This window comes from Vigna unguiculata, chromosome 10 (assembly GCF_037176805.1).
Source record: "Vigna unguiculata cultivar grain cowpea cultivar isolate G323 ecotype 2 chromosome 10, ASM3717680v1, whole genome shotgun sequence".
Classification (NCBI taxonomy): Eukaryota; Viridiplantae; Streptophyta; class Magnoliopsida; order Fabales; family Fabaceae; genus Vigna; species Vigna unguiculata.
In genome coordinates this window covers 3,497,146-3,522,246 of record NC_140801.1, presented here as the reverse complement: position 1 = coordinate 3,522,246, position 25,101 = coordinate 3,497,146, and the positions used below count along the sequence as shown (strand labels likewise).

The 25,101-nt window shown below is 39.0% G+C and overlaps 2 protein-coding genes and 1 pseudogene across 2 annotated transcripts; 1 reads left to right on the top strand and 2 right to left on the bottom strand.

The window, feature by feature from the left end:
* Window positions 1-3,525: 3,525 nt before the first annotated feature.
* LOC146882009 (uncharacterized) lies at window positions 3,526-6,065 on the bottom strand. The gene is made up of 3 exons (XM_085668145.1): window positions 5,446-6,065; window positions 4,339-5,400; window positions 3,526-3,568 (listed from the first exon to the last, which is right to left on the bottom strand). Exons 1-3 carry the CDS (start codon window positions 6,063-6,065, stop codon window positions 3,526-3,528), a joined length of 1,725 nt encoding a protein of 574 aa, XP_085524271.1.
* Window positions 6,066-10,746: 4,681 nt separating this feature from the next.
* LOC114166515 (putative linoleate 9S-lipoxygenase 5) lies at window positions 10,747-18,212 on the top strand. The gene is made up of 9 exons (XM_028051257.2): window positions 10,747-11,021; window positions 11,405-11,688; window positions 12,466-12,706; window positions 13,234-13,575; window positions 13,774-13,859; window positions 14,812-14,901; window positions 15,936-16,234; window positions 16,701-16,964; window positions 17,265-18,212. Exons 1-9 carry the CDS (start codon window positions 10,802-10,804, stop codon window positions 18,040-18,042), a joined length of 2,604 nt encoding a protein of 867 aa, XP_027907058.2. The 5' UTR covers window positions 10,747-10,801; the 3' UTR covers window positions 18,043-18,212.
* Window positions 18,213-23,140: 4,928 nt separating this feature from the next.
* Window positions 23,141-24,751, bottom strand: LOC114166978 (uncharacterized; annotated as a pseudogene).
* Window positions 24,752-25,101: the final 350 nt, after the last annotated feature.

Genomic DNA, 25,101 nt, shown 5'->3' with positions numbered 1-25,101 from the left:
CCATGCAACAAAACGGGTAAGCTAGGGCCAAACAACATATTCCACGTGCAATCCAATATATATATTCATCATCTCATCCACATAGCAGCCAAACATGTTAAGACTCTTCATTCAATACACTACGACTCGACTCGACTCATCCGGATACGTATAACTTGGTCGGATTCAGCGGATGCTTGCACTTGTGTGGGTACCCCTGCTCAAACCTGAGCTGCTCGATCCTGAGCCATGTATTACCAGTGTTGCAATGAATCAAATCTCTCCCACCACAAGGTTAGCCCTTAGTGAGTTTCAGGCCTCCTGCTACTCCCACCACAAGAGTCAGTCCGCTCTAAGTGAGACTAACTGGCTCCTCGGAGTGTCAGGATGCAACCTTACCTTGAATCCTTACCTAGTTATACAGATGGGGCACCACCATGAACACCCACTAGCAGGGGCCATGGAATTACGTCCCGACCACTGAAGCGCGACCCCGGAGGTCTCACCTAGAGACCCCAAGGAATTACACGCTGACACGGACCAACGTTCATAAATCAGTAATTAAGAGAATATTAAGTTATATTTTACAATTCCATATCAACCCTTGAAGTTTAATCCTCATATCAATCACATCTCAAATCCATACCTCTGATCATCACCACCCCAATGAGTCTGGGGTCTCATCTCATATTAATCACGTATTCCTTTAGTTCCAACCCATTCATTCATTTCACATGCCAATATCATACCCAACCCGTCATACGCAATTCATGCATCATGCCAAACATACCTCATGCTCCATTATATACGTATCACTCATCATACAATCATACTCAACCAAAATAGATCACTCGGGAACCATCAAACATCCAAAACATAGCACCGTCTCGCCCAGCACCTCGCTCAGGCTGAGGGGTCTCGCTCAGGCGAGACGTGCTCGCTCAGGCGAGTCTCCCTCTCGCCTAGGCGAGAGTACAAAAAAAACAATGGCATGGCAACACGGGATCTCGCTTAAGCGAGATCCCTCTCGCTTAAGCGAGATCCCTCTCGCTTGGGCGAGTTGCCTGCTCGCTCAAAAGTTGAGCGAGCCGCCCGGGCGACGTTTCGCGCAAAAAACTTAGGCGAGCTCCCTGTTTCATCTCGCCTAGGCGAGATTTACAGGTCTCGTCACTGTTCTTCACTGTAACAGTCATGCATATCCAATCAACCAAGCATAACAAGCATTTAATCACACCAAAACGAAGGATTCATTCATGAAATCATTAACTCACTCAAGAACAGCCAAGACAACACCTAAAATACTGGAACCCTAACTTCCCGTACCTGGAAAAGAGCCAACGGAACTTCGACGCGGAACCTTGGAGCACAGTAGTTCGAGTAATGGACCTAAGAAGTGGCGGAACAGCGGTGGACACGATTATTTTCGGATTCAAACGGTGAAAAACGAATGTAAAGCTTTAGGAGGTAAGTACAATGGGTTTAGAGTTACTTACGTGGAGTGCGTAACAGACGAACGGAAACCCTAGCGGAGGGGTGGCGGCTGCAGCTCTAGACAAGGGCAAAGTGCCTCTGAAAGTGTAGGGTACCCTAGGTTTAGGGCAGACCTAGAGCTTATATACACTGGGCCAACCCTTAGGCCCACTTAGGGCAGCCCATTAACCTTTAGGGCTGGAAAAAGAAAAAAAAAAGGTTCTTACATTCTCCCCAACAAGAAAATTTTCGACCTCGAAAATAAAGACTTACCAGGTAAACAGATGTGGATGTGATTTTCTCATGTCCTCCTCTAACTCCCAAGTCGAGTCACCCGTCCTCTGATCCCAGATGACTTTGACAAGACTGACGGTCTTTCCACGACGTTCCTCAACCTTGCTATCCTCAAGAGCGATGGGTGGCACTTCCACTGTGAGGTCTTCCCTGATCTGTATATCCTCAGCTTCCAACACGTGAGCCGGATCGAATACATACTTCCTCAGCTGTGACACATGAAACACTGGATGAAGGTTCGCCAACTGCGGGGGTAAAGCTATCTCATAAGCCACTGGTCCAATCCTCCTCGTGATCTGATACGGGCCAAGGAATTTGGGTGAAAGCTTCCTTGAGCGGAGAGCCCTTCCCACGCCCGTGGTTCGGGTCACCCTCAAGAATACATGGTCTCCTGCTGCAAACTCCAAAGGCCTCCTCCTACGATCCGCATAAGCCTTCTGCCTACTCTGCGAAGCCAACATCCTATCTCTCACCATCCTCACCTTCTCGGTGGTCTGTGCTAACAACTCCGGTCCAACCAACACTGCCTCTCCATCCTGATACCAACAAAGAGGAGTCCTACACCTCCTGCCATAAAGAGCCTCGTATGGCGCCATGCCAATGCTCGCATGAAAACTGTTGTAGGTAAACTCGATCAAGGGCAACACCTCATCCCAAGCCCCCAGATGATCCAATATGCAAGTCCTCAACAAATCCTCTAACGACTGGATCGTCCTCTCAGACTGGCCATCGGTCTGAGGGTGATACGCTGAACTCATGGTGAGCTTGCTACCCATAGCACTCTGTAACGTCTGCCAAAACCGGGACGTGAACCGCGGGTCTCTGTCGGAAACTATGCTCGAGGGCACTCCATGAAGTCTTACTATCTCCTTAATGTACAACTGGGCTAGCTTGGCCATAGACATTCTCAAGTTCATCGCCAAAAAGTGAGCACTCTTGGTCAACCGATCCACTATCACCCAGATGGTGTCATGTCCCCTGAAAGTCCGTGGAAGATGAGTCACAAAGTCCATGGAGATGCTGTCCCATTTCCACACCGGTACCTCCAACGACTTAAGAACGCCACCGGGCCTCTGATGCTCCACCTTCGCCTTCTGACACGTCAGACAAGCGGATACAAACTGAGCCACATCCTTCTTCATTCCCTGCCACCAGAAAGTTTCCTTGAGGTCCTGGTACATCTTAGTCATGCCAGGATGCAAGCTAAGACGACTCTTGTGTCCTTCCTCAAGGATCAGCTTTCTCAACTCAGCATCATCTGGTATACATACTCTGCCTCGAAACCTCAGTATGCCATCATCACTCACAGCAAAGTCTCTAGTCTCATCTGATCCAAGCTGTTCTCTAACTCTGTTCAGACTAGCATCCAACAACTGTCTCTCTCTGATCGAGCCCAAGAAGTCACTAGATATAGCAAGGGTACTACACCTAATGGACTCGGACCCCAACTCCACCTGTATCCTCATATCTCTGAACTTCTCTAGTAGCTCTGCCTCTTTTATCATGAGATGTGCTGTATGTACCGTCTTCCTACTCAAAGCATCTGCCACTACATTTGCCTTCCCCGGATGATATAGAAGCTCGAAGTCGTAGTCCTTCAGGAATTCCATCCACCTCCTTTGCCTCATATTCAGCTCCTTCTGATCAAACAAGTACTTTAAACTCTTGTGGTCGCTGAACACCCGAAACTGAGCACCACAAAGATAATGCCTCCAGATTTTCAAGGCGAATACTATCGCTGCCAACTCAAGGTCATGAGTGGGGTAATTACGCTCATGCACCTTAAGCTGCCTCGAAGCATATGCCACAACCTTCTTCTCCTGCACCAAAACACATCCAAGTCCAAGGCGGGAGGCGTCACAGTAGACCTCAAATGGCTTTCCGACATCCGGAATCACAAGTATCGGTGCACTGGTCAGTCTCTTCTTTAGTTCCTGGAAACTTTCCTCACACTTATCCGTCCAGGTGAAGGGTTGGTCCTTCCGGGTAAGCAAAGTCAGAGGCGCCACTATCTTGGAGAATCCCTCTATGAATCTCCTATAGTAGCCTGCTAACCCCACAAAGCTCCTAATCTCTGTGGCTGACTTAGGATTTTCCCACTTTATCACTGCCTCTACCTTTGCCGGATCCACTGCAATCCCCTGGGCGGATATCACATGCCCCAAAAACTGAACTTCGTCCAACCAGAACTCACACTTGGACAACTTGGCATATAACTGCTTCTCCCTCAAAACACCAAGCACCAACCTCAGGTGTTCTGTATGTTCCTCCTGAGTCCTGGAATAGATAAGGATGTCATCTATGAAGACCACGACAAACTTATCTAGGAAAGGTCGGAAGATCCTGTTCATGTAGTCCATGAACACTGCCGGAGCGTTGGTCACACCAAACGGCATAACCACGTACTCATAGTGGCCATACCTCGACCTGAAGGCTGTCTTCTGTACATCATCGGCCTTTACCAAAATCTGGTGGTACCCTGATCGCAGATCTATCTTCGAGAACACTGATGACCCATGTAATTGATCCATCAAGTCATCAATCCTCGGGAGCGGATACTTATTCTTGATCGTCATCTTGTTCAGCTGCCTGTAATCCACACACAGGCGTGAACTCCCGTCCTTCTTCTTCACCAACAACACTGGTGCTCCCCAAGGTGAAGTGCTGGGTCGTATGAACTGTTTCTCCATCAGGTCTTCTATCTGTCTCTTGAGCTCTACCAACTCTGCCGGAGCCATGCGATATGGGGCCATCGAGACCGGGCCTGTTCCTGGGACTAGATCAATAGAGAACTCCACCTCTCTACTGGGAGGCAACCCTGGTACCTCCTCCGGAAACACATCCACAAAGTCCTGGACGACTGGTATCACAGACGTCGTCTCTCCCCTCTCCACCTCCATATGTGTGAAGATCATGTAGCACTGCGCACCGTTCTTTAGCTCTCTCATAACATCCTGGCAGGATACCAACTCATGCTCCTCCGAGTCGGGAAACAACAACTTCTTCTCTCGACAATCTATCAGAATGCGATTGGCAGAGAGCCAATCCATCCCTAAGATTACCTCCAACTCCTGTAGAGGTAGGCAGATTAAGTTCACCCTGTACCTGCGCCCCTCTACCTCCACTGGAAGCCTAGCACACAAGGACGACGTCCTGACCAAACCCGACGTCGGAGTAGACACCGCAAGCTCACACTGTAGCTCGCGCACCAGCAAACCCAACCGTTCCACACAAGCAAAAGACACAAAAGAGTGTGTCGCTCCAGAATCATATAACACACAGCAAGAAGAACCAGCTATCATGCAACTACCCATAACCAAGTTACCTGAGCCTGATGCCTCAGCTCCTGACATGGCGTACACTCTGCCCGTCGCCTGAGGCCTGTTGCCTCTGTCCCTCCCCTGATGCTGCTGGGGTGCCTGCACTGGAGGGCGTGCCGCTGCCCTAGCAAGGTTGGGACAATCTCTCCCAAAGTGGCCTTCCTTGCCACAGTTGTTGCACTGACGGTAACCCTCCCTACGTGGACACGCATACCTCGGGTGGGGTCCTCCACATGAGTAACACCGAACTCGACCCTGCTGCGGAGGAAAACTCCTAGACTCCTGAGGCTGATGATGTGGTCTATCATACGGTCTCCTCCGCTCCTCCTGTCTGGGCCTGGACCCAGATGGTCCACCAAACCTCTGGGGCGGCTGTGACTACGGTGGGCGCTGGCCTTCCACCTCGCGCTTCATCTTCTCCATTACCCTGGCCTTCTCTACCAGAGCAGCAAAGTCCTTGATGGACAAGGGTGCCACCATCAAGCGGATGTCTCCTCTGAGGCCGTTCTCAAACTTACGGCATCTCCACTCCTCGTCAAGCGGCAGTGTGTAGAAACGACTGAGGTGTTTGAACCTCTCAGCATACTCTGCTACTGTCTTCCCTCCCTGGGTCAACTGGAGGAATTCCACCTCCTTGGCGTAACGGATGCTATCAGGAAAGTACTCGGATAGAAATCTCTCCCTAAAAGTCTCCCATGATACTGGCTCATCCCTCTCCTCTAGGATGGATCTGGTGCTGCTCCACCAATGCTCTGCCTCTCCCGTGAGCATATAAACCGAGAACGCCAACCTGTCCTCCGCAGGACACATCTTGGCGTCATAGATGCGCTCCAAGTCCTTCAGCCATTGGTCTGCGGCGTCAGGACTAGTCTTCCCATCAAACTTTGCTGGGTGGTGCTTCAAAAAGTCCTCCAAGCTCCACTCCCTGACCGCATGTCGTGGCTCAGGACCAAACACAGGTGTCGTCGTCCTGCTCTCCTCCATCTGGCGAAGGGCCTCCATATGCTGCCGATGAGCATCCTCAGCAGCTACCCTCGCAGCCTCCATCTGCTGCATCACTGCCTGCTGCTGCTCTCGCGACGCCGCCTGTCGCTGCATAGATGCCTCGTGCTGCTGCATCATCGCAGCACTCTGCTGCGTCATAGCTGCATCCTCAGCAGCTACCCTCGCAGCCTCCATCTGCTGCATCACTGCCTGCTGCTGCTCAAGCGACGCCGCCTGTCGCTGCATAGATGCCTCGTGCTGCTGCATCATCGCAGCACTCTGCTGCGTCATAGCTGCTACCATCGCCTCTATAGCTCTGGCGATATCTGGTGTGTCCCCCTGGGATGACTGAGAAGCTCGGCGAGGAGGTGCCATAATCCACTGGCACACAGAAAATCACTTGGTTAGGTTCGATAAAGGCAAGAATTTAACTAAGAACACTCAGAAGACACAGAGAAAGCTAAGCGGACATCCAAGTCCACAGACCTAAGGAATGACCGCTCTGATACCATAAATGTAACGTCCCATTTAATTTAATACGTAAAATTAAAGGAAACGTCACGTGATAATAGCATAACAGCGCAGTCCTGGGGTCCTTAATATCGCCCCTACAAAACTAGGCACACCACGATGCCGATAAAGGTAGAACAACTGTTTAACTAAGAGATTACAATCCAGTAACGATGAAATACAGGGGCCATAGCCCTAAAGAAAACATGAAGGAAAGAAGCGCGAGTTCGAGCCCAGGTGGCTAAGCTGCTGGATCATCGTTCCCTTGCTGACCACGAGAGCCTCGCCCATCTGCTCCCATCAACCAAGTTGATGATCATCGCAAGAAAGAACAGCCACATACAATCACAACCATGCAACAAAACGGGTAAGCTAGGGCCAAACAACATATTCCACGTGCAATCCAATATATATATTCATCATCTCATCCACATAGCAGCCAAACATGTTAAGACTCTTCATTCAATACACTACGACTTGACTCGACTCATCCGGATACGTATAACTTGGTCGGATTCAGCGGATGCTTGCACTTGTGTGGGTACCCCTGCTCAAACCTGAGCTGCTCGATCCTGAGCCATGTATTACCAGTGTTGCAATGAATCAAACCTCTCCCACCACAAGGTTAGCCCTTAGTGAGTTTCAGGCCTCCTGCTACTCCCACCACAAGAGTCAGTCCGCTCTAAGTGAGACTAACTGGCTCCTCGGAGTGTCAGGATGCAACCTTACCTTGAATCCTTACCTAGTTATACAGATGGGGCACCACCATGAACACCCACTAGCAGGGGCCATGGAATTACGTCCCGACCACTGAAGCGCGACCCCGGAGGTCTCACCTAGAGACCCCAAGGAATTACACGCTGACACGGACCAACGTTCATAAATCAGTAATTAAGAGAATATTAAGTTATATTTTACAATTCCATATCAACCCTTGAAGTTTAATCCTCATATCAATCACATCTCAAATCCATACCTCTGATCATCACCACCCCAATGAGTCTGGGGTCTCATCTCATATTAATCACGTATTCCTTTAGTTCCAACCCATTCATTCATTTCACATGCCAATATCATACCCAACCCGTCATACGCAATTCATGCATCATGCCAAACATACCTCATGCTCTATTATATATGTATCACTCATCATACAATCATACTCAACCAAAATAGATCACTCGGGAACCATCAAACATCCAAAACATAGCACCGTCTCGCCCAGCACCTGATACCATAAATGTAACGTCCCATTTAATTTAATACGTAAAATTAAAGGAAACGTCACGTGATAATAGCATAACAGCGCAGTCCTGGGGTCCTTAATATCGCCCCTACAAAACTAGGCACACCACGATGCCGATAAAGGTAGAACAACTGTTTAACTAAGAGATTACAATCCAGTAACGATGAAATACAGGGGCCATAGCCCTAAAGAAAACATGAAGGAAAGAAGCGCGAGTTCGAGCCCAGGTGGCTAAGCTGCTGGATCATCGTTCCCTTGCTGACCACGAGAGCCTCGCCTATCTGCTCCCATCAACCAAGTTGATGATCATCGCAAGAAAGAACAGCCACATACAATCACAACCATGCAACAAAACGGGTAAGCTAGGGCCAAACAACATATTCCACGTGCAATCCAATATATATATTCATCATCTCATCCACATAGCAGCCAAACATGTTAAGACTCTTCATTCAATACACTACGACTCGACTCGACTCATCCGGATACGTATAACTTGGTCGGATTCAGCGGATGCTTGCACTTGTGTGGGTACCCCTGCTCAAACCTGAGCTGCTCGATCCTGAGCCATGTATTACCAGTGTTGCAATGAATCAAATCTCTCCCACCACAAGGTTAGCCCTTAGTGAGTTTCAGGCCTCCTGCTACTCCCACCACAAGAGTCAGTCCGCTCTAAGTGAGACTAACTGGCTCCTCGGAGTGTCAGGATGCAACCTTACCTTGAATCCTTACCTAGTTATACAGATGGGGCACCACCATGAACACCCACTAGCAGGGGCCATGGAATTACGTCCCGACCACTGAAGCGCGACCCCGGAGGTCTCACCTAGAGACCCCAAGGAATTACACGCTGACACGGACCAACGTTCATAAATCAGTAATTAAGAGAATATTAAGTTATATTTTACAATTCCATATCAACCCTTGAAGTTTAATCCTCATATCAATCACATCTCAAATCCATACCTCTGATCATCACCACCCCAATGAGTCTGGGGTCTCATCTCATATTAATCACGTATTCCTTTAGTTCCAACCCATTCATTCATTTCACATGCCAATATCATACCCAACCCGTCATACGCAATTCATGCATCATGCCAAACATACCTCATGCTCCATTATATACGTATCACTCATCATACAATCATACTCAACCAAAATAGATCACTCGGGAACCATCAAACATCCAAAACATAGCACCGTCTCGCCCAGCACCTCGCTCAGGCTGAGGGGTCTCGCTCAGGCGAGACGTGCTCGCTCAGGCGAGTCTCCCTCTCGCCTAGGCGAGAGTACAAAAAAAACAATGGCATGGCAACACGGGATCTCGCTTAAGCGAGATCCCTCTCGCTTGGGCGAGTTGCCTGCTCGCTCAAAAGTTGAGCGAGCCGCCCGGGCGACGTTTCGCGCAAAAAACTTAGGCGAGCTCCCTGTTTCATCTCGCCTAGGCGAGATTGACTCGCTTGGGCGAGATTTACAGGTCTCGTCACTGTTCTTCACTGTAACAGTCATGCATATCCAATCAACCAAGCATAACAAGCATTTAATCACACCAAAACGAAGGATTCATTCATGAAATCATTAACTCACTCAAGAACAGCCAAGACAACACCTAAAATACTGGAACCCTAACTTCCCGTACCTGGAAAAGAGCCAACGGAACTTCGACGCGGAACCTTGGAGCACAGTAGTTCGAGTAATGGACCTAAGAAGTGGCGGAACAGCGGTGGACACGATTATTTTCGGATTCAAACGGTGAAAAACGAATGTAAAGCTTTAGGAGGTAAGTACAATGGGTTTAGAGTTACTTACGTGGAGTGCGTGACAGACGAACGGAAACCCTAGCGGAGGGGTGGCGGCTGCAGCTCTAGACAAGGGCAAAGTGCCTCTGAAAGTGTAGGGTACCCTAGGTTTAGGGCAGACCTAGAGCTTATATACACTGGGCCAACCCTCAGGCCCACTTAGGGCAGCCCATTAACCTTTAGGGCTGGAAAAAAAAAAAAAAGGTTCTTACAACACTTCCTATCAAAATTTATGATCACAAAAGTGATGATCTTGCCACAGTGGAAATGGTACAAGTAACTTTGCAACAAATAAATAAAGTTAATTTTTACTTTATTTTGATATATCTAATAATTTTACATAATTTAAAAGTTAAACACAAATATAATTTAATTATAATTTTTTTTAAATCCTTCCAAAACAATTTTTAAAAACAGAACTACGTGGAAACTCTGAATTCTGGAAGTGTCAGTGTCGAGGAGAGAGAACAAGGGACAAGACTAAAAATAATGTTAGTTCGTTCGAGAAAGTTTCAAAATAAATAAATTTCTTGGAGAAAATATTTTTATCCCCAAAATATAATCGTATTTTTTTTAATTTCTAAAACTTTTATTGTTCAGATTTAACTAGTGTAAAATTTTCGTTTTAGTTCATTTAATATATCAATATTTTTACGCGGTTGTGTATAAGATTTTATTCATTTAAAATGAGCCCTTTTAGAAATTGATTTACAGGGACTAAAATCTAACTTTCTATATGCCAGCCAAAAAAAAAAAACAATTCATGGAATCTAGAATAAAATAGCAATAATAAAAATAATTTATTATAGGTATTAGAAGTGAAGAAAAACATTTTATGAGTTTTTTACAATATGAATATTCATAAAAAAATAATATAAAATTGAGAGTAAAGTTTGATTCAAATCTAACGAATAAAAACACTGTTCAATCTAGTTACCAACTTACCATTGTCAATTCACACCAATACAATAATTTCTGAGAACCTAGTTGGTGCCATTTTCTTAGTCACAAGAAAACCTCATGGTGAAGACAAAAAGTAACGTATCAGATGCTATGTCACTGAAAAGAAGGCAAGTATTTGAACAGAAATAAACCAGTATCATAATTTGATTACTATAGTTCATAAAGAAGCTATTATTGCATATATTTATCAGAAACAAAGAGAGTAAGAAACACCATCAAAGTAAGAAGGAAGTATGAGTATCAATGGAATGCAAAAAATGGCTTCAAGTAGTGTGTCCAAATGGAACTCCTCTTCAGTCACAACCAAAATTGTTAATAACTTAAATCCTATATGTCAAGCTACTCAACAAATAACTCTCAAAGGGAAGTTCATCATCACACACAACCAAAGCAAATCCATACCTGGAAAATTCATTTCTGTTCAGATTTACAGTGGAACTGATGTTGATCCTGGTAAGTGCACCTTCTATGCATATGATAACATTGGTGCACAATCCTTTTCAAAAGGAATAGTCTTTATGAAAGAGTTTTTGAAAAGAAGCAAATATTACTCCAAAAATAATGAACCAATTATGTTATTGGATATGGTTAGAGTAAATATCTCTGTAAGTTATAATTAGTCTGTGCATGTGTTAAAAGTAAGATTTTGCAGAAGTTAGTAGTTCTGCAATACATTATCTGATTATAGTTTTGTAAGAAATTAGAACTTGATGACAATCTTTGAACTGTTTTTCCTATACAAGAACTTGTTTGAATTGCATGGTTTACTATATTTGTAAGATATGTTTCAATAAAGGGAACATACCATGTTTCCAACTTTGTGTTGCACTGGACAGAGACTGGTAAAGGGAAATTGAGCGAGAAAGCATATTTCAAACAAGGTGAGAGCATGAAACACAGTCATGATGCACAAACCACGATATATAAAATTAAGATACATGCTGATTCAAATTTTGGAACTCCAAGAGCTTTTGTTATTCAAAACAAGTACAAGAAGAAGTTCTTCCTTCAATCTGCATCCATTGAGACTTCTAGCAACCGCATCATTCACTATGATATCAATTCATGGATATATCCAATAAAGAAGACCAAATCTGATAGACTCTTCTTCTCAAATAGAGTATGTTTTATATTATTCTCTCACCCAGTTAATCTTGTGGATCATATAAGTGACACTACTTAGGAACTAGTCATATGAAAATAAGACCCTGAGCTTTTTTCCTTATATGTCCTTACCAGTACATATATAGGTATTGATATTACTAAGGGTGTGTTGATTTATATTTTCAATATTTTTTTAGTATTCAATATGTGACTAAACAAGGTTACAGATTCAACAAGATGAAGACAAAACATGAGAAAATAATTCCCAATTGTTTCTGTTTCTTGGTTTCAAAATCATAACATTTTGTTGGGAACAATTTTAAAAACATAATAAATTTTGAATGAAATATTAACTGCTAAGTAGTGTGAAGTTGTTTCAGAAAACAGTTTTTATAACCAAAAGATATTCAATTAGGCACCAGGTATGTTTGGACTAGTTGGTCCATAGGCACTCTTAAGAAAAACAAGAAAAAGTGAAATAAGTTTATCTGTAAGTTAAAATTAGCTTATGCAACCTCTCTCATATTTCTTTAAATTCTTTTAACTTGTGCATAAGGTAATTTTAGAATATGCAGAAACTCATTTAATTTTTTTCTTCTGGAAGTGCTTCTGGAGAAACTTGTCTGAATAGACCCTAAGTTTCTAAAGTTTTAGTGTCCAAAAAAGAGTCTTGTAGTGACTGATTCTGAAATGAGTGTCAGTTGTAGGACCAAATGATTAGTTTAATCTTCTTTTCCTGTTATACTGGCAAATTTATGTTACATGAAAGTGCATAACTTTGTGGTTGTGGCAGTGTTATCTTCCAAGTCAAACGCCAAGAGCATTAGTGGAACTAAGAAAGGAAGAGCTTGATATATTGAGGGGTAATGGAATGGGAGAAAGAAAGGAATGGGAAAGAATCTATGACTATGACTACTATAATGATCTTGGTGATCCTGAAAAAGGTCCTGAACACCTCAGACCAGTTCTTGGTGGCACAAAATTGTTTCCGTATCCCCGTAGAGGAAGAACAGGTCGAAAACAAAGTACAGCAGGTGCTCATTTTACTTTCCCTTTAAATTCAGTTCAAGGTAGAAATCTAAATTGGCATGAACCATTGGAATTGCAGCTTAATAACATGTTTTAATACACTTGGTTTAAGGTTGCTTAAGCCTTACAAGGTACTGTTGAATCAAGGGTGTATGCACCATTATTTCTTACTTTACACATCACTTTTAAGGAGTGAAACGTTTGTTTTACTACTATTGAAGATCTCATCTCAACCAGAGATAAAACGAGTTTCCAATATATAAGTGGGTGCAAACCTCACATTCCAAGCTGATTTTGTGGAATTCAGTTAAGCTTAAAGTCCATTTCTTAACATTTCAAGTTTCATTACCTGCTTTGGTACTTTTTGCCTTGCATTTGTGATTGGAGGATCTCAGTGGAAAATGAGCCTAAGTAAGAATAATATAGTTCTTTGAAATTAAAGGTTATGTGTTAGATTATTTCTGCAATATAGATTAGTAGCTTTTTGAATTGATTCTCATATGTATTTTCATGTGTCTGTGGAAAATTTTAGGTCCATCAAGTGAGAGCCGGCCACAACCAATGAACTTTGGCATATATGTTCCATCAGATGAGAGATTTGCCCCCAATAAATTGAAGGAGTTGAAATCAAATTGTGTCCATGCTATGGTACATTTTTTGTCACCAAAGGCAGAATTGTTACAACAGAGAAACGCTGCAAACTTCCAATCATTCGAAGAGTTACTTGACATGTTTTCTAGCAATAGGAGCCAAGTAATAGAGGGATGGATGAAAGAAAACTTAAAGAAACTGATACCTGTTGCATACTTGAAGGAAATAACTATTGCAAACAAGGAAAATCATGGACAATTGCCTATCCCTCAAATCATATCCGGTAAAGAAATCTTGACACCATTTATTTGTATATAATACTTCAGTTAGCTGGTTACCATGTCAGTTAATTTAGGAGATCGGTTTGTATGGTAAATAAATCTTAGATTGAAAAGTAACAAATCAAGAAATTTGTCAAAGATACTACTAATTATGCTAAGTTGTTTCATGACAATGTTTTTTGTGATCTTTTGCTTTTCAGAAAATGAATTGGCTTGGAAAGATGATATAGAGTTTGGAAGACAAATGCTTTCAGGAACTCACCCCACCAGAATACAATGCTTAACGGTACTTTAGACACTTATGAACTAGAATTTAGAGCAATATGCTGTGTTATATGATGTATAAAGTGTTGCAGATCCCCTATTCAATTCTTAGGGTATTAAGAGCATAGTAGTCCAAGTTCAACAATTTGTTTGTGACTTGGCCAACCTGGACTATGCTAAGGGACTCGATCAAACTCTTCAATCGTGACTCGATCCATTAGGAATCGAATTCGTGATCATAATTCTAATACCAATTATTGGATCGAGTACTTACCACTAAATTAAAAACTATAATTGATGGTTAGGTTCTACTTGAAGTGCATAACAACTAAAGTATCACGATTCGATTGTGACTTAGTCCACCTAGCATAAGTCACAAAACAATTGATAGACCTTGCAATAGATACGTAGAAGCCAAACATAGTTTCTTACAATGGAAACATATAATCTCTTTAACTCAATTAGAAATTGAGTGTCAATGTAAAGGTTTTTTACATTTTCATCTGATCATAGTTTTCATTTACGGTAAAGTTATTTGATGTTTACTGTAAAAAATAGTAGTACAGCATTGGTCAACTTGCTCAGTTCATGTTCTAATTGAAACAACTTTTTCTTGACTATATCTTTTGAACCTTTTAATACTCTGTTGCAAATAATCTGTCACATTAAAGAATATTCCTCGGACCAAAGACAAACTCATTGAATCTAAATTGTAAAAACAAATGGCAAATACTGTGAACTGTGCTTGTTCTCATGTGTAGACCAGCCAAAGTTGTCAAATCAAAATTGTAGACTGTATATAGTTTCCAAGAAATATAGAATGAATTTAAGTTCTGCTTTAGCATGTTGGTCACACTTTACCACTACATTAACTATGCTAGGGTAAAATTGTTAGTTCAACATTTGTGTAATAAAAATGATATTCAAACTCCCATTTTTTACTTCGTTATTTTTGGTTTCAATATTCCTTTCAGACATTCCCACCTCAGAACAGATACGGAATACAGAGTTCAATACAGCAATCAATCATAGAACAGAAGCTAGAAGGATGGACACTTTCTCAGGCAAGTCACCAAAGTCTTGAAGCTTTGACATTGAGAGAATAAGCTTTTTTTTTTTTGTTACTTCTTTTGGAAGATACTAAATAGTATTCAAGTTGTAACCCTCAGTTTTAGTCACAATTCTTATTTACTTTTTATAACCTTTCATGAGCTAAGAAATTATAAAATTAACATGCAATTTGTAAAACCTAAGCTCTTTCCGCCATTCCTTAATGAAACATAGTATCATTCTATAATCTATATTATTAGGTTTTTTAAGAGACACCGAGTAGATTTGACACGAGACATGAACAAATCCATATAAGATACTAAGACACTACTTTTAATTCTCTAAACCTTAAAATAATAGGTTTATGGATTTTTTAGATATATATTGTTCATCTTACTTATTTTTTATCCAATATGGGACTTCCGACTAACCTTGAATTCCTAACATAAATAATAAACATAGTATTATTTGTTAGTATTATGGTGTTTGATTTAGTCTCACATCACTTAGAATTGTGAGATGTGGTTCTTTATCTTGCTATATAAGAAATCCTTTGTAAAGTTTGAGATACACCAAACTAAAAATACTTTTTAGTGTAGTCGTGGACGTAAACATATATCTTGTATGTCGAACCACGTTAAATTCTTTGTGTTCATTTTCTCTCCTTTATTCATTCCTTTATTGCCTTCTTCCTAACATTATTCTACTCCATAACTTTCTATCAGTCACGGCTTATAACTTTCTGCATGCATGTTGCATTAGAAGGTACTGTTAGTGTTGTTCTCCGATCACATTTGAAGCTTCACCTTAGTAATAAATGATGACATTTAATGGACTTATTTTTTACTTATATTACAAAGATGAAACACCAAATCTAATCAGAGAATACATAGAGTAACTGTATATAATATTTGTTCATTATATTTATAGTAGTTAATGGAGCAAACAAATTCAAAACAACTTGGCTAAATTGACTAGTAGTTAAGGGTCATTTTTCTCAAAGGGGGTGTTATTCATTTCTTGTCCTCTTCCTTGTAAAATTGTGTAGGCAATGGAGCAGGGAAGAATATTCATGCTGGACCACCATGACTACCTCATGCCATATTTGAACAGAATAAACGGAAATGGGGTATGTGCTTATGCATCAAGGACCCTTCTATTCTTAAGGAGTGATGGCATGCTTAAGCCATTGGCAATAGAACTTAGCTTGCCAGGTCAATCTCCTCACCTTGAAATCCATAGAGTTTTTCTTCCAGCCAAACAGGGAACACAAGCAGCACTCTGGCAGCTTGCTAAAGCTCATGTCTTGGCTAATGATGCTGTTTATCATCAACTAATTAGCCATTGGTGAGTTCAAATCCTTCTGCAATCACAGTTACTAACTCAATTTTCACTCTGCATAGATTCTTGAAAATAATCTGTTTCAAATTAATTTCTGTACTTTTTTTCTGCATCACCTACTGAAAATGTCCAATCATGTGACAGAGATAAGAAAGAAAGGAAAAAGATTTTCCTTTTGATAGATATAAGGTTAAGTTTTAAGACTCCTTGTCCTTTTCCAATAATGGTTTTAAGAATTCTTGTTGATTCAATTACGCATAAGAACAATCCCTAGTGGCCAATGACTATTTCTAGTATGTCAATGAAATTAAATACAAGGATCCTTTGTATGTGTGGAAACATTTTCCTTCAGATGCAAAAGAAATTGTTTTATTTGTGACAATAATGAACTGCAAAGAAATTCAGTAATGCACTTATTCTGTTATCACGTTTGCTCTGGCATTTAAGTGTTATGCAATGAAAACTTATGCAGGTTATGCACTCATGCAGTTGTTGAACCATTTATCATTGCCACCAAAAGAAGGCTAAGTGTTATGCACCCAATCCATAGATTGTTGAATCCTCATTTCAAAGATACCATGCACATAAATGCCTTGGCAAGACTCATCCTTATAAACTCTGGAGGAATTTTCGAGAGAATATTATTTCCAGGTGAAATCTGTATGCAGATCTCATGTGACCTCTATAAAGAGTGGAGATTCAATGACCAAGGACTCCCTGCTGATCTACTCAAAAGGTACATCTACTCTTGTCTAAGCCGTAACCATCGGTTCTGATACCACTTGTTAGGTCTATAGAGGGGACCTAAGTCCAACCAGATAAGACATTGACACCACTCTCAACCCAAAACCTTAAGACAATATGTTTATGAGTCTTTATTCTTATATAATGTTCTACTTTCTTATTTCTATCTAATGTGGGACTTAGACTCACACTTAAATTCCTAACACATCGACCTGATATAAGACCAAATTATAATATATAAGCAGATGTAAACTTTATCTTACAAGTCGGTTTTGTAAACCTAATTTTGCAGGGGCATGGCTGTACAAGATCGAGACATGAATAACCCTACTGGGATTCAGCTTCTGCTGCTGGACTATCCCTATGCCACTGATGGACTTGAGATATGGGTAGCCATAAAAGAATGGGTCAAAGATTTTTGCTCATTCTTCTACAAAGACAATGATGCCATTGAGGGTGATGTTGAACTGCAAGCCTGGTGGACAGAGATTAGAACCAAAGGTCATGGTGACAAACACAATGACACATGGTGGAACCAAATGACAACACTCTCAAACCTTGTGGAGGCACTAACAACCCTCATATGGATTGCTTCTGCCAAACATGCCTCTCTAAACTATGGCCAATATGCATACAGTGGGTACCCTCCAAACCGGCCCACACTATGCAGGAAATTTGTCCCTCTAGAAGGGACAGTGGAGTTTGGTGAGTTCCTGAAGGACCCAGATAAGTTCTTCCTCAAGATGCTTCCTGATAGGTTTGAAATGAGTCTTGCAGTGGCATTGGTGGATGTTCTCTCAAGACACACTTGTGATGAGGTGTACTTGGGATGCCAGCAATCACCAGGGTGGATAGACAGTGAAGTGATTCAGAATAGGTTTGCTGAGTTCAAACAAGAACTGAAGGAGATTCAAGCAAGGATCATGCAAAGGAATAGGGATCCTAAGCTTAAGAATAGACGTGGCCCTGCAAATATTGAGTACACTCTTCTGTATCCTGATGCAGCTACTTCTTCTGCCTCAAAAACTGGAATCACAGGAATGGGGATTCCTAACAGCATATCAATTTGACTGCTTCTTATAGCTCACCAAGTTTTCATTGTTGATGATAAAACTTATGTGTATTTCTTAAACGTTTTTGTTGGTGGTGTTGTTGTATCATTAGAATTGAAGTTTAAACTAAAAGTATTATGCAATTGAAGTTGTTGATATATGTATAAATATCAAAGTAGTTTAAATCTTATGAAAATTTTAAAATTCATCTAAACATAATCTTGGTGAAGATAATAATCAAACAAGGGATCAGTGTGAAATGGGTTGGTCGAGATTCACAACTTTAGTGAGGATGACGGTTGTTGAGAAGGACCCATACATCAGAGTAACGTTAATTAAGTGGAAACAATCTTGCAACCAAAGGAGAGATTACATTAAAAATAAAATTTAATTAGGCTTTTTCAAGAGATTACTTAGTAATAGATTAACTTAATTATAAAAGAAAAATAAAAAGAAAACTCACTAGAAAGCTTTTGATTTAGCCCGATTATTGTAAAGTGCTACGTAAAAATATATATATATATATATATATATATATATATATATATATATATATATATATATATATATATAGTGGTTAAATATATTTTTAGTTACTAAATTTTGACATAAGATTGAAATCTGTTCATTTATGAAATTTTGATTCAATTTGTTATCCAAACTTTACAAACAAATGAAAATAGTTCTTTTGGTCTAATTACATTAAATTATTTTGATGTGTCAAACATATTTCTTACTAGCATTTGAGTTATTTTCATTGTTTAGCACATTTCCGTTTCAATATCAGTCGAAAAACGACGATGTTTCTGCTTTAATGTTAGCTAAAAGACACATTTGACATGTCGAAAAAATTTAATGTAAAATAAGTTTAAATGACTATATTTATTTATTTGAAAAGTTTGAAGACTAGAATATATCAAATTTTCAGATAGAGACGAATTCTAATTTCACATTAAAATCCAATGACAAAAACCTTATTTAGCTCATGAATAAAATCTATTACTAACAAATACAATTTTTTTTTAATTTAATGGCTCAACTAATTTAAAAAGTAATATTGAAAAAATATAAACTTTTGAAATTAATGCTTAAATAAACTTTTCATATTATTATTTTAAATTCATGGGAGTGCACGAGGAACTTATGGGTGCAAAAGGGTAATCCAAAGACCACAACCAATGCTCAAACCACATTACAAAGGCCCACAACCACCCAAACCACCCAAGGGGGATTCTCCCTGCACCCCAACCCTTTCTCCTGTACCCCCAAAACTTTTCTTATTTTCAGTTTTGCCCACAGTTAAAAATAAAAGAAGAAAGAGAAAAAATAGTAAAAAAAAAACTGCAACTGCACTGCACCCTAGTGAATCTGCTTTTACTACAGCCCTGCACCCCTAAAAAGGAATCTCGTTGACCTAACCTAGCAGTAGCGAGTATTTAAATTTAGCCTTCCTCTCTTATTTCCATTCACTATTCTTTGCCTGCTCTTCTTTGCCTTCACTCATTTTTGCATTCACTCGTTGCTGCCTTGTGGAGTAGATCTGACCCGTAGCCGCAAAGCACCAGCAAGCAGCACCACCAAGAGCAGTTCGGAGCGACCCAAGCTTCCAGTTCCGCATTTACAGCCTTCTCGTTCCGCACTTAATCCACAATCCACACATCCAGTTAAATTTTCTCAATCTTTTTATTGATTTTTCGTGAATGATGATGGTGATTGATGAACCTGAATGTTGAATGTTGTTGTATCCATGTTATAATCCATGTGTGCCATAACGGATGTCGACATCCGCTTCAGAGAAGTGTACAACAGATGTCGAGATCCATTTCATTTATTATTTTTTGTTTTCTTATGAAACAAATGTCGAAATCCGTTTTAAGATTTTGAGAAACGGATTTCGAGATCCCATTTCCTTTTTTTTTCGTTTTTTATGAAACGGATGTCGAAATCTGTTTCACAAATTCCTGAAACGGATGTCGACATCCGTTTCAAGAATTTGCGAAACAGGTTTCAACATCCGTTTTCTATTTTTTTTTCTACCATGGCGAATGTGGACATCCGCTTCGCAAATTTCTGAAACAGATGTCGACATTCCTTTCCTATTATTTTTTTATTTACAATATTTTATTTCTTTTTTTTCAGTTTTAATATTTTTTTTTTTCAGTTTTTCACTTTTTTTCTTGGTAAGGCATAGACTTATATATATATATATATATTATATCTCACAGACTCATTGGTTGAGTGTACCTTCCTCTATTTATGGAAGTGTTTCATCATTGTATGTGTGTCTATATATATAAATATATACCCCAATTGAACCAACAAAAGTCTAATACGACTTACAAATTTAAATGATAGTAGTTATTATCCTTAAATGATAGTAGTTATTACCATTATAAATATAGTCTTATTTTATGATTTATGTTTGTTTGTAATGTTTGGAACTTTGAATTATAGATATGGTTAGGATACGAGAAAATTTATCTAGACGTTGTTCACATGATGCACCCGAGAGTTCTGCACAGGGTGCTGCACAGAGGAGACCGACCGCTTCAGCTCGTAGAAGGGGTCAGCTCGAGGCTAATGTTGTTCAGGATGATGTTGTTGAGCATGAGGCCTCCGATGTTGCTCAGGACGAGGGGCAGGGGATTGGTAATGATGGTGCAGCATTTCCAGGTGGTCCCTCTTATACATCTTTATTGAATTGGTACCAAGATCATGTTGCACGGATCATATGGGATGGTCAGGTTAGTAAGAAGTTTTTATAAATGTTTTATTTTATTGTTGTTATGTATTTTTATTGTTTTATGTTTCTTTTTTCTTAGGATCGAGTTGTGAAAGTAGTCTCTCATATTAAAAAAGTGAAAAAATTAGGACCTCATCACCCTTTTGTTCTCCCCTTTGTGGTAGCTTCTGGATCATCGCCTTTGTGTGATATTTTATATGAATATTCCAATATTGGGTTAATATTGGGTTTCGTGGAGAGATGGCATCCCGAGACTAATACTTTTCATCTACCAATTGGTGAGATGACCATCACTTTAGATGACGTCTGGTCACTAGAGAGTTTTGCTCCACTGACAATCTTGAATATGAAGATTCAGTTGAGATTTTGATGACACTTCTTGGTGTTGATCGGGTCTGGCTTGCGATGAGTTGAATCAAAGTCGGGCTGGACAGGTCAAACTTAGCTAGTTGAGAGAGCAATAGCTGTTGTGATAACGAGCTATGGGAGTTTGCTGCACGTGCATATCTTTTGCACCTTGTAGGGTGCACGATATTTGCTAATAAAAGCACCATCTATGTTCGTACACATTACCTCGAGCTATTTAGAGATCTCCCTACATGCAGTAGATATGCTTGGGGAGTTGCTGCTCTTGTCTTCTTATATGAGCAGCTAGGAGATGTCAGCTTTGCAAATACAAAGCAATTAGCTGGATATCTACCTCTTCTACATGTACCCTTTTATATTACATTTTGTTTAATATTTTACTTGTTTTTTCTTTTATATCACAATAGTTAAATGAAATGTTATTTGATACAGGCTTGGATATACGAGCACTTCCCTGCATTGGGAAGGAAGCAATTACGGGATACATATGTGGAGACCAATTCCCTTGCCAGACATTATGTCACTGGATGCGCTACTTCCGCTATAGCTGATGTTAGAGTTCAATTGGATGTCTTGACATATGATGGGGTGATTTGGAATCCATATGTAGCACATAGAGCTGGTTGACCATGTGTAGGGTCAGGAAGCATTTAAAATAGTTTAAAATAAATAAATACTTTTAGAGTAAAATTCATTTTATTTTATATTTTAGAAAATTGGACATTTATTTTAATTTTATTTTTATGTAAAAAAATAAGTATAAATAGTAATTTGTAATTGAGGTTGTTATATATGTCCCCAGTACATTGTTATTAGTCAAACAAAGTCCGAAAATGTAAGACATCTGAATGACGTATGGAAAGCATGATTAAGCATGCTCTCAATTTTTAACCAAAGAATTTATTTCATTTTTTAATTTAAATTTTGGAATTCAATTATTTTTTCCATTTGAAGGACATTCGTTCAATTACTCTAGATCATTAATATAGATTAGTATTTCATTTTACAAACATTTTGAATTTAATCAAATTTTATCTTGGGTGTCATAGTTAGTCGGAATCACACTAGTATAATTATATAGATTAAACTCGTGACTTCTAAGAATTTCTATATTATCTATTATTTATATTATTATGTTCTTGTTTTTTTTTTTTCATTCTTGTTCTTATGTTATTCTCAAATGCAAATTTTGACACTTAATCATGTATATTAAATCTGTTATTATTTTTATAATTCTAAAAATATAAGAAAATTCAAGTTTAAATTTAAATTAAGATAAAACATAATTAGACATCGATCAAGAAAACTATGCTTAGAAAAAATCATTAACCTAAACCTTAATCTCCAATCACAAAAAACCATTATATCAAAGACATGAAATTCACCCATCAAATCACAATTAAAACAAAAACATGGATCTTACCTGGATCATAAGATCAAGTGCATGATCGATTTAACACTTATCTTGAAACATCTTTAAGTAGCATGACCATTGAATCATAAATTCTTCATTTTTATATTATCTTCCTTTCAATTTTTGAACTGAATTGTTATTTCCTTTTCAAATATTTCATATCTCATAAGAAGTGCACTAGATTTAATGTAAGTTTATCTATATGAATAATTATCCTTGATATTTTGATTTCCCTTTTACACGAGTGAATCGTATGAATCTCTATATAGATGTAAAAAAATATTAGCGTGCATAAGAAAATTTGTTCATTTTCCAGTTTTGTATTTATTCCTTTTTCTTCATCTTCACTGTGGTGTGATTCACAATTAATTCTACATGGTATTTTGTTATTAATGGATTCAAATTAACACTTGGTTAACAAAAATCTTTATATTTAATTTATAAGCTCAATTAGCATAAAAATGACTGTATACCATATAATCCACCAAGAGAACATTAATACACACAGTAATGATCTAGAATTGGTATTGATGTATTACAATTATACTACAAATTATATAAGTCATTCATAAATATAAATAACTAGTTTCACATCAAATTTCCTTCAAATACTTGTTTGGTATTTCTTCTGCCAAGTAAATGTAGAAATGCCCCATAGCTCCGGTACGAAACTTGTTTTCATATATGGATTCCAATGTTAGAACTTCACCATCTTCGATCTTGATAAAACCAGGTTTAGGATAACAAATTGACATTCCAACTAGGTAACCCTTTTCATTTCCTGCTTCTTTTCCAGTTCCGTATTTTGGATTTGAAGTGCATAAAATCCTTCCATCCTAAGTTTAGCATAATCATAAATATAGAGGATTCAATAAACTAGTTAATTTTTTATAAAAATAAAGAAGTATCAACAAAATTTATTCATAATGAATATATGAATTATACAATTTAATGTAAGTTTATATACATGATACAACTTATATGGGGACAACAAATATCAAATATTACCTGTCCATATAGAGTAGTATTGACAACACCAGTATGCATATGAGCAGTGCCATATATAAGATAACCACCTTTTGTCATTGGGATATTTGCTTTCTTAACATGAGGTAAGTCGTTGTCATGATTTCTTGGGATCGTATACTCTGCCTATAAGAAATTGAGAAATTCATTTTACTTACATACTGACAAAAAAGGTAAATAATGGCCTAATATGTTTATTTGGAAAATAATGAGTTTCAAAAGTTTGCTTATGATTTGTAAAGTATAGTGTGTATTGAATAAATCATATACCTGACAATCATGAATTGGTGTAGAACCATTTGATCTTACACGATCAGTTGAATCAAGTATGTAGAACTTAAGAGGCACTTGGTGTTCATCCCAATCAACCCACCTTATTTTGTATCTTAGGGAAAGATTTCTTGTTAGGCCACGAAAATCATTTCTTAATTTGCATTGTACGTTATCTTGACAACAAAAGAGTCCTCCTTTATAATTTTTAGACAACAATTGACCATTAATGCCTGTTGTGACATTGTAAAAGTTTGTTGGGAGATTCATAAGCTTACACCTACACTCTGTACAACCTTTTCTATCATGTGTTCCACGTGTATCAATAACCATGATGCTAAACAACCATTTTTCTTTAAACCCATGCTTTATTTTTGTAGGATTACCTAATTCAACTGCAAAAGGATCTGGAAGATTTGAACATGTTCCTCGTGATTCTCCTCCCAAGCCCCAATAATGTGGAAGCAAAAAACCTTGGCATGCACCATCATTTCTTACGAATTCGATACCATTGCGAAGGTCGTGAGATTGTTTAATGTAGTGTGACATGGTAATGTTTTCAATATATTTTACAGCAAACCAATGGTGAAGGTAAGTTTCATACAGAGGTACTGAATTACCATCTCATCAACTACTTCAACATCAAAACTCTTGACCCCAATGTGACCCCTTGGAAAGTCAATATCTAATAGTGTTTTCACGACAATTTTTCCTGGTCCCACTTCAAATTTTTCAGACAAAAAAGTAGCTGACTTTATACGATTTTCATCAGACTCTAAAACAACTGAGTGGGTTGTGTCAGAGAGCAACACCATCATTGATAATAAAATTAGTGCTACTTTAGAGATTGTCCTCATCTTAACCTACACAAAAATCGTTGCCATTAGCATTGAAAATTTGCATATAGGGTCATTCATTGGTAATCTTGTAGATGATTTAAAATATAGTGAAAACATGTGAACTGGATAAATGAAAAAGGTAAAGTAATAAAACATTGACAATAAAAAGTGCATACCATAAGAGAAAAAGACATGTTGATCATGGTGATGGATTGTTGTTTGATGAAGATGTATGATCGTTTAAATTTTAAAGCGGGTATATTTATGCGTATATGAAATTAATTGTTAGTTTTATATTTGGTGGATCACTAAATAATGATATATCTGGCATAACTAAATTTTAAATTGATGTTGGTTGTCTCCTTTTAGTTGGATGTATAAGGTGTTTGGTGATGTATTTAAACCTAAATTAACATGTA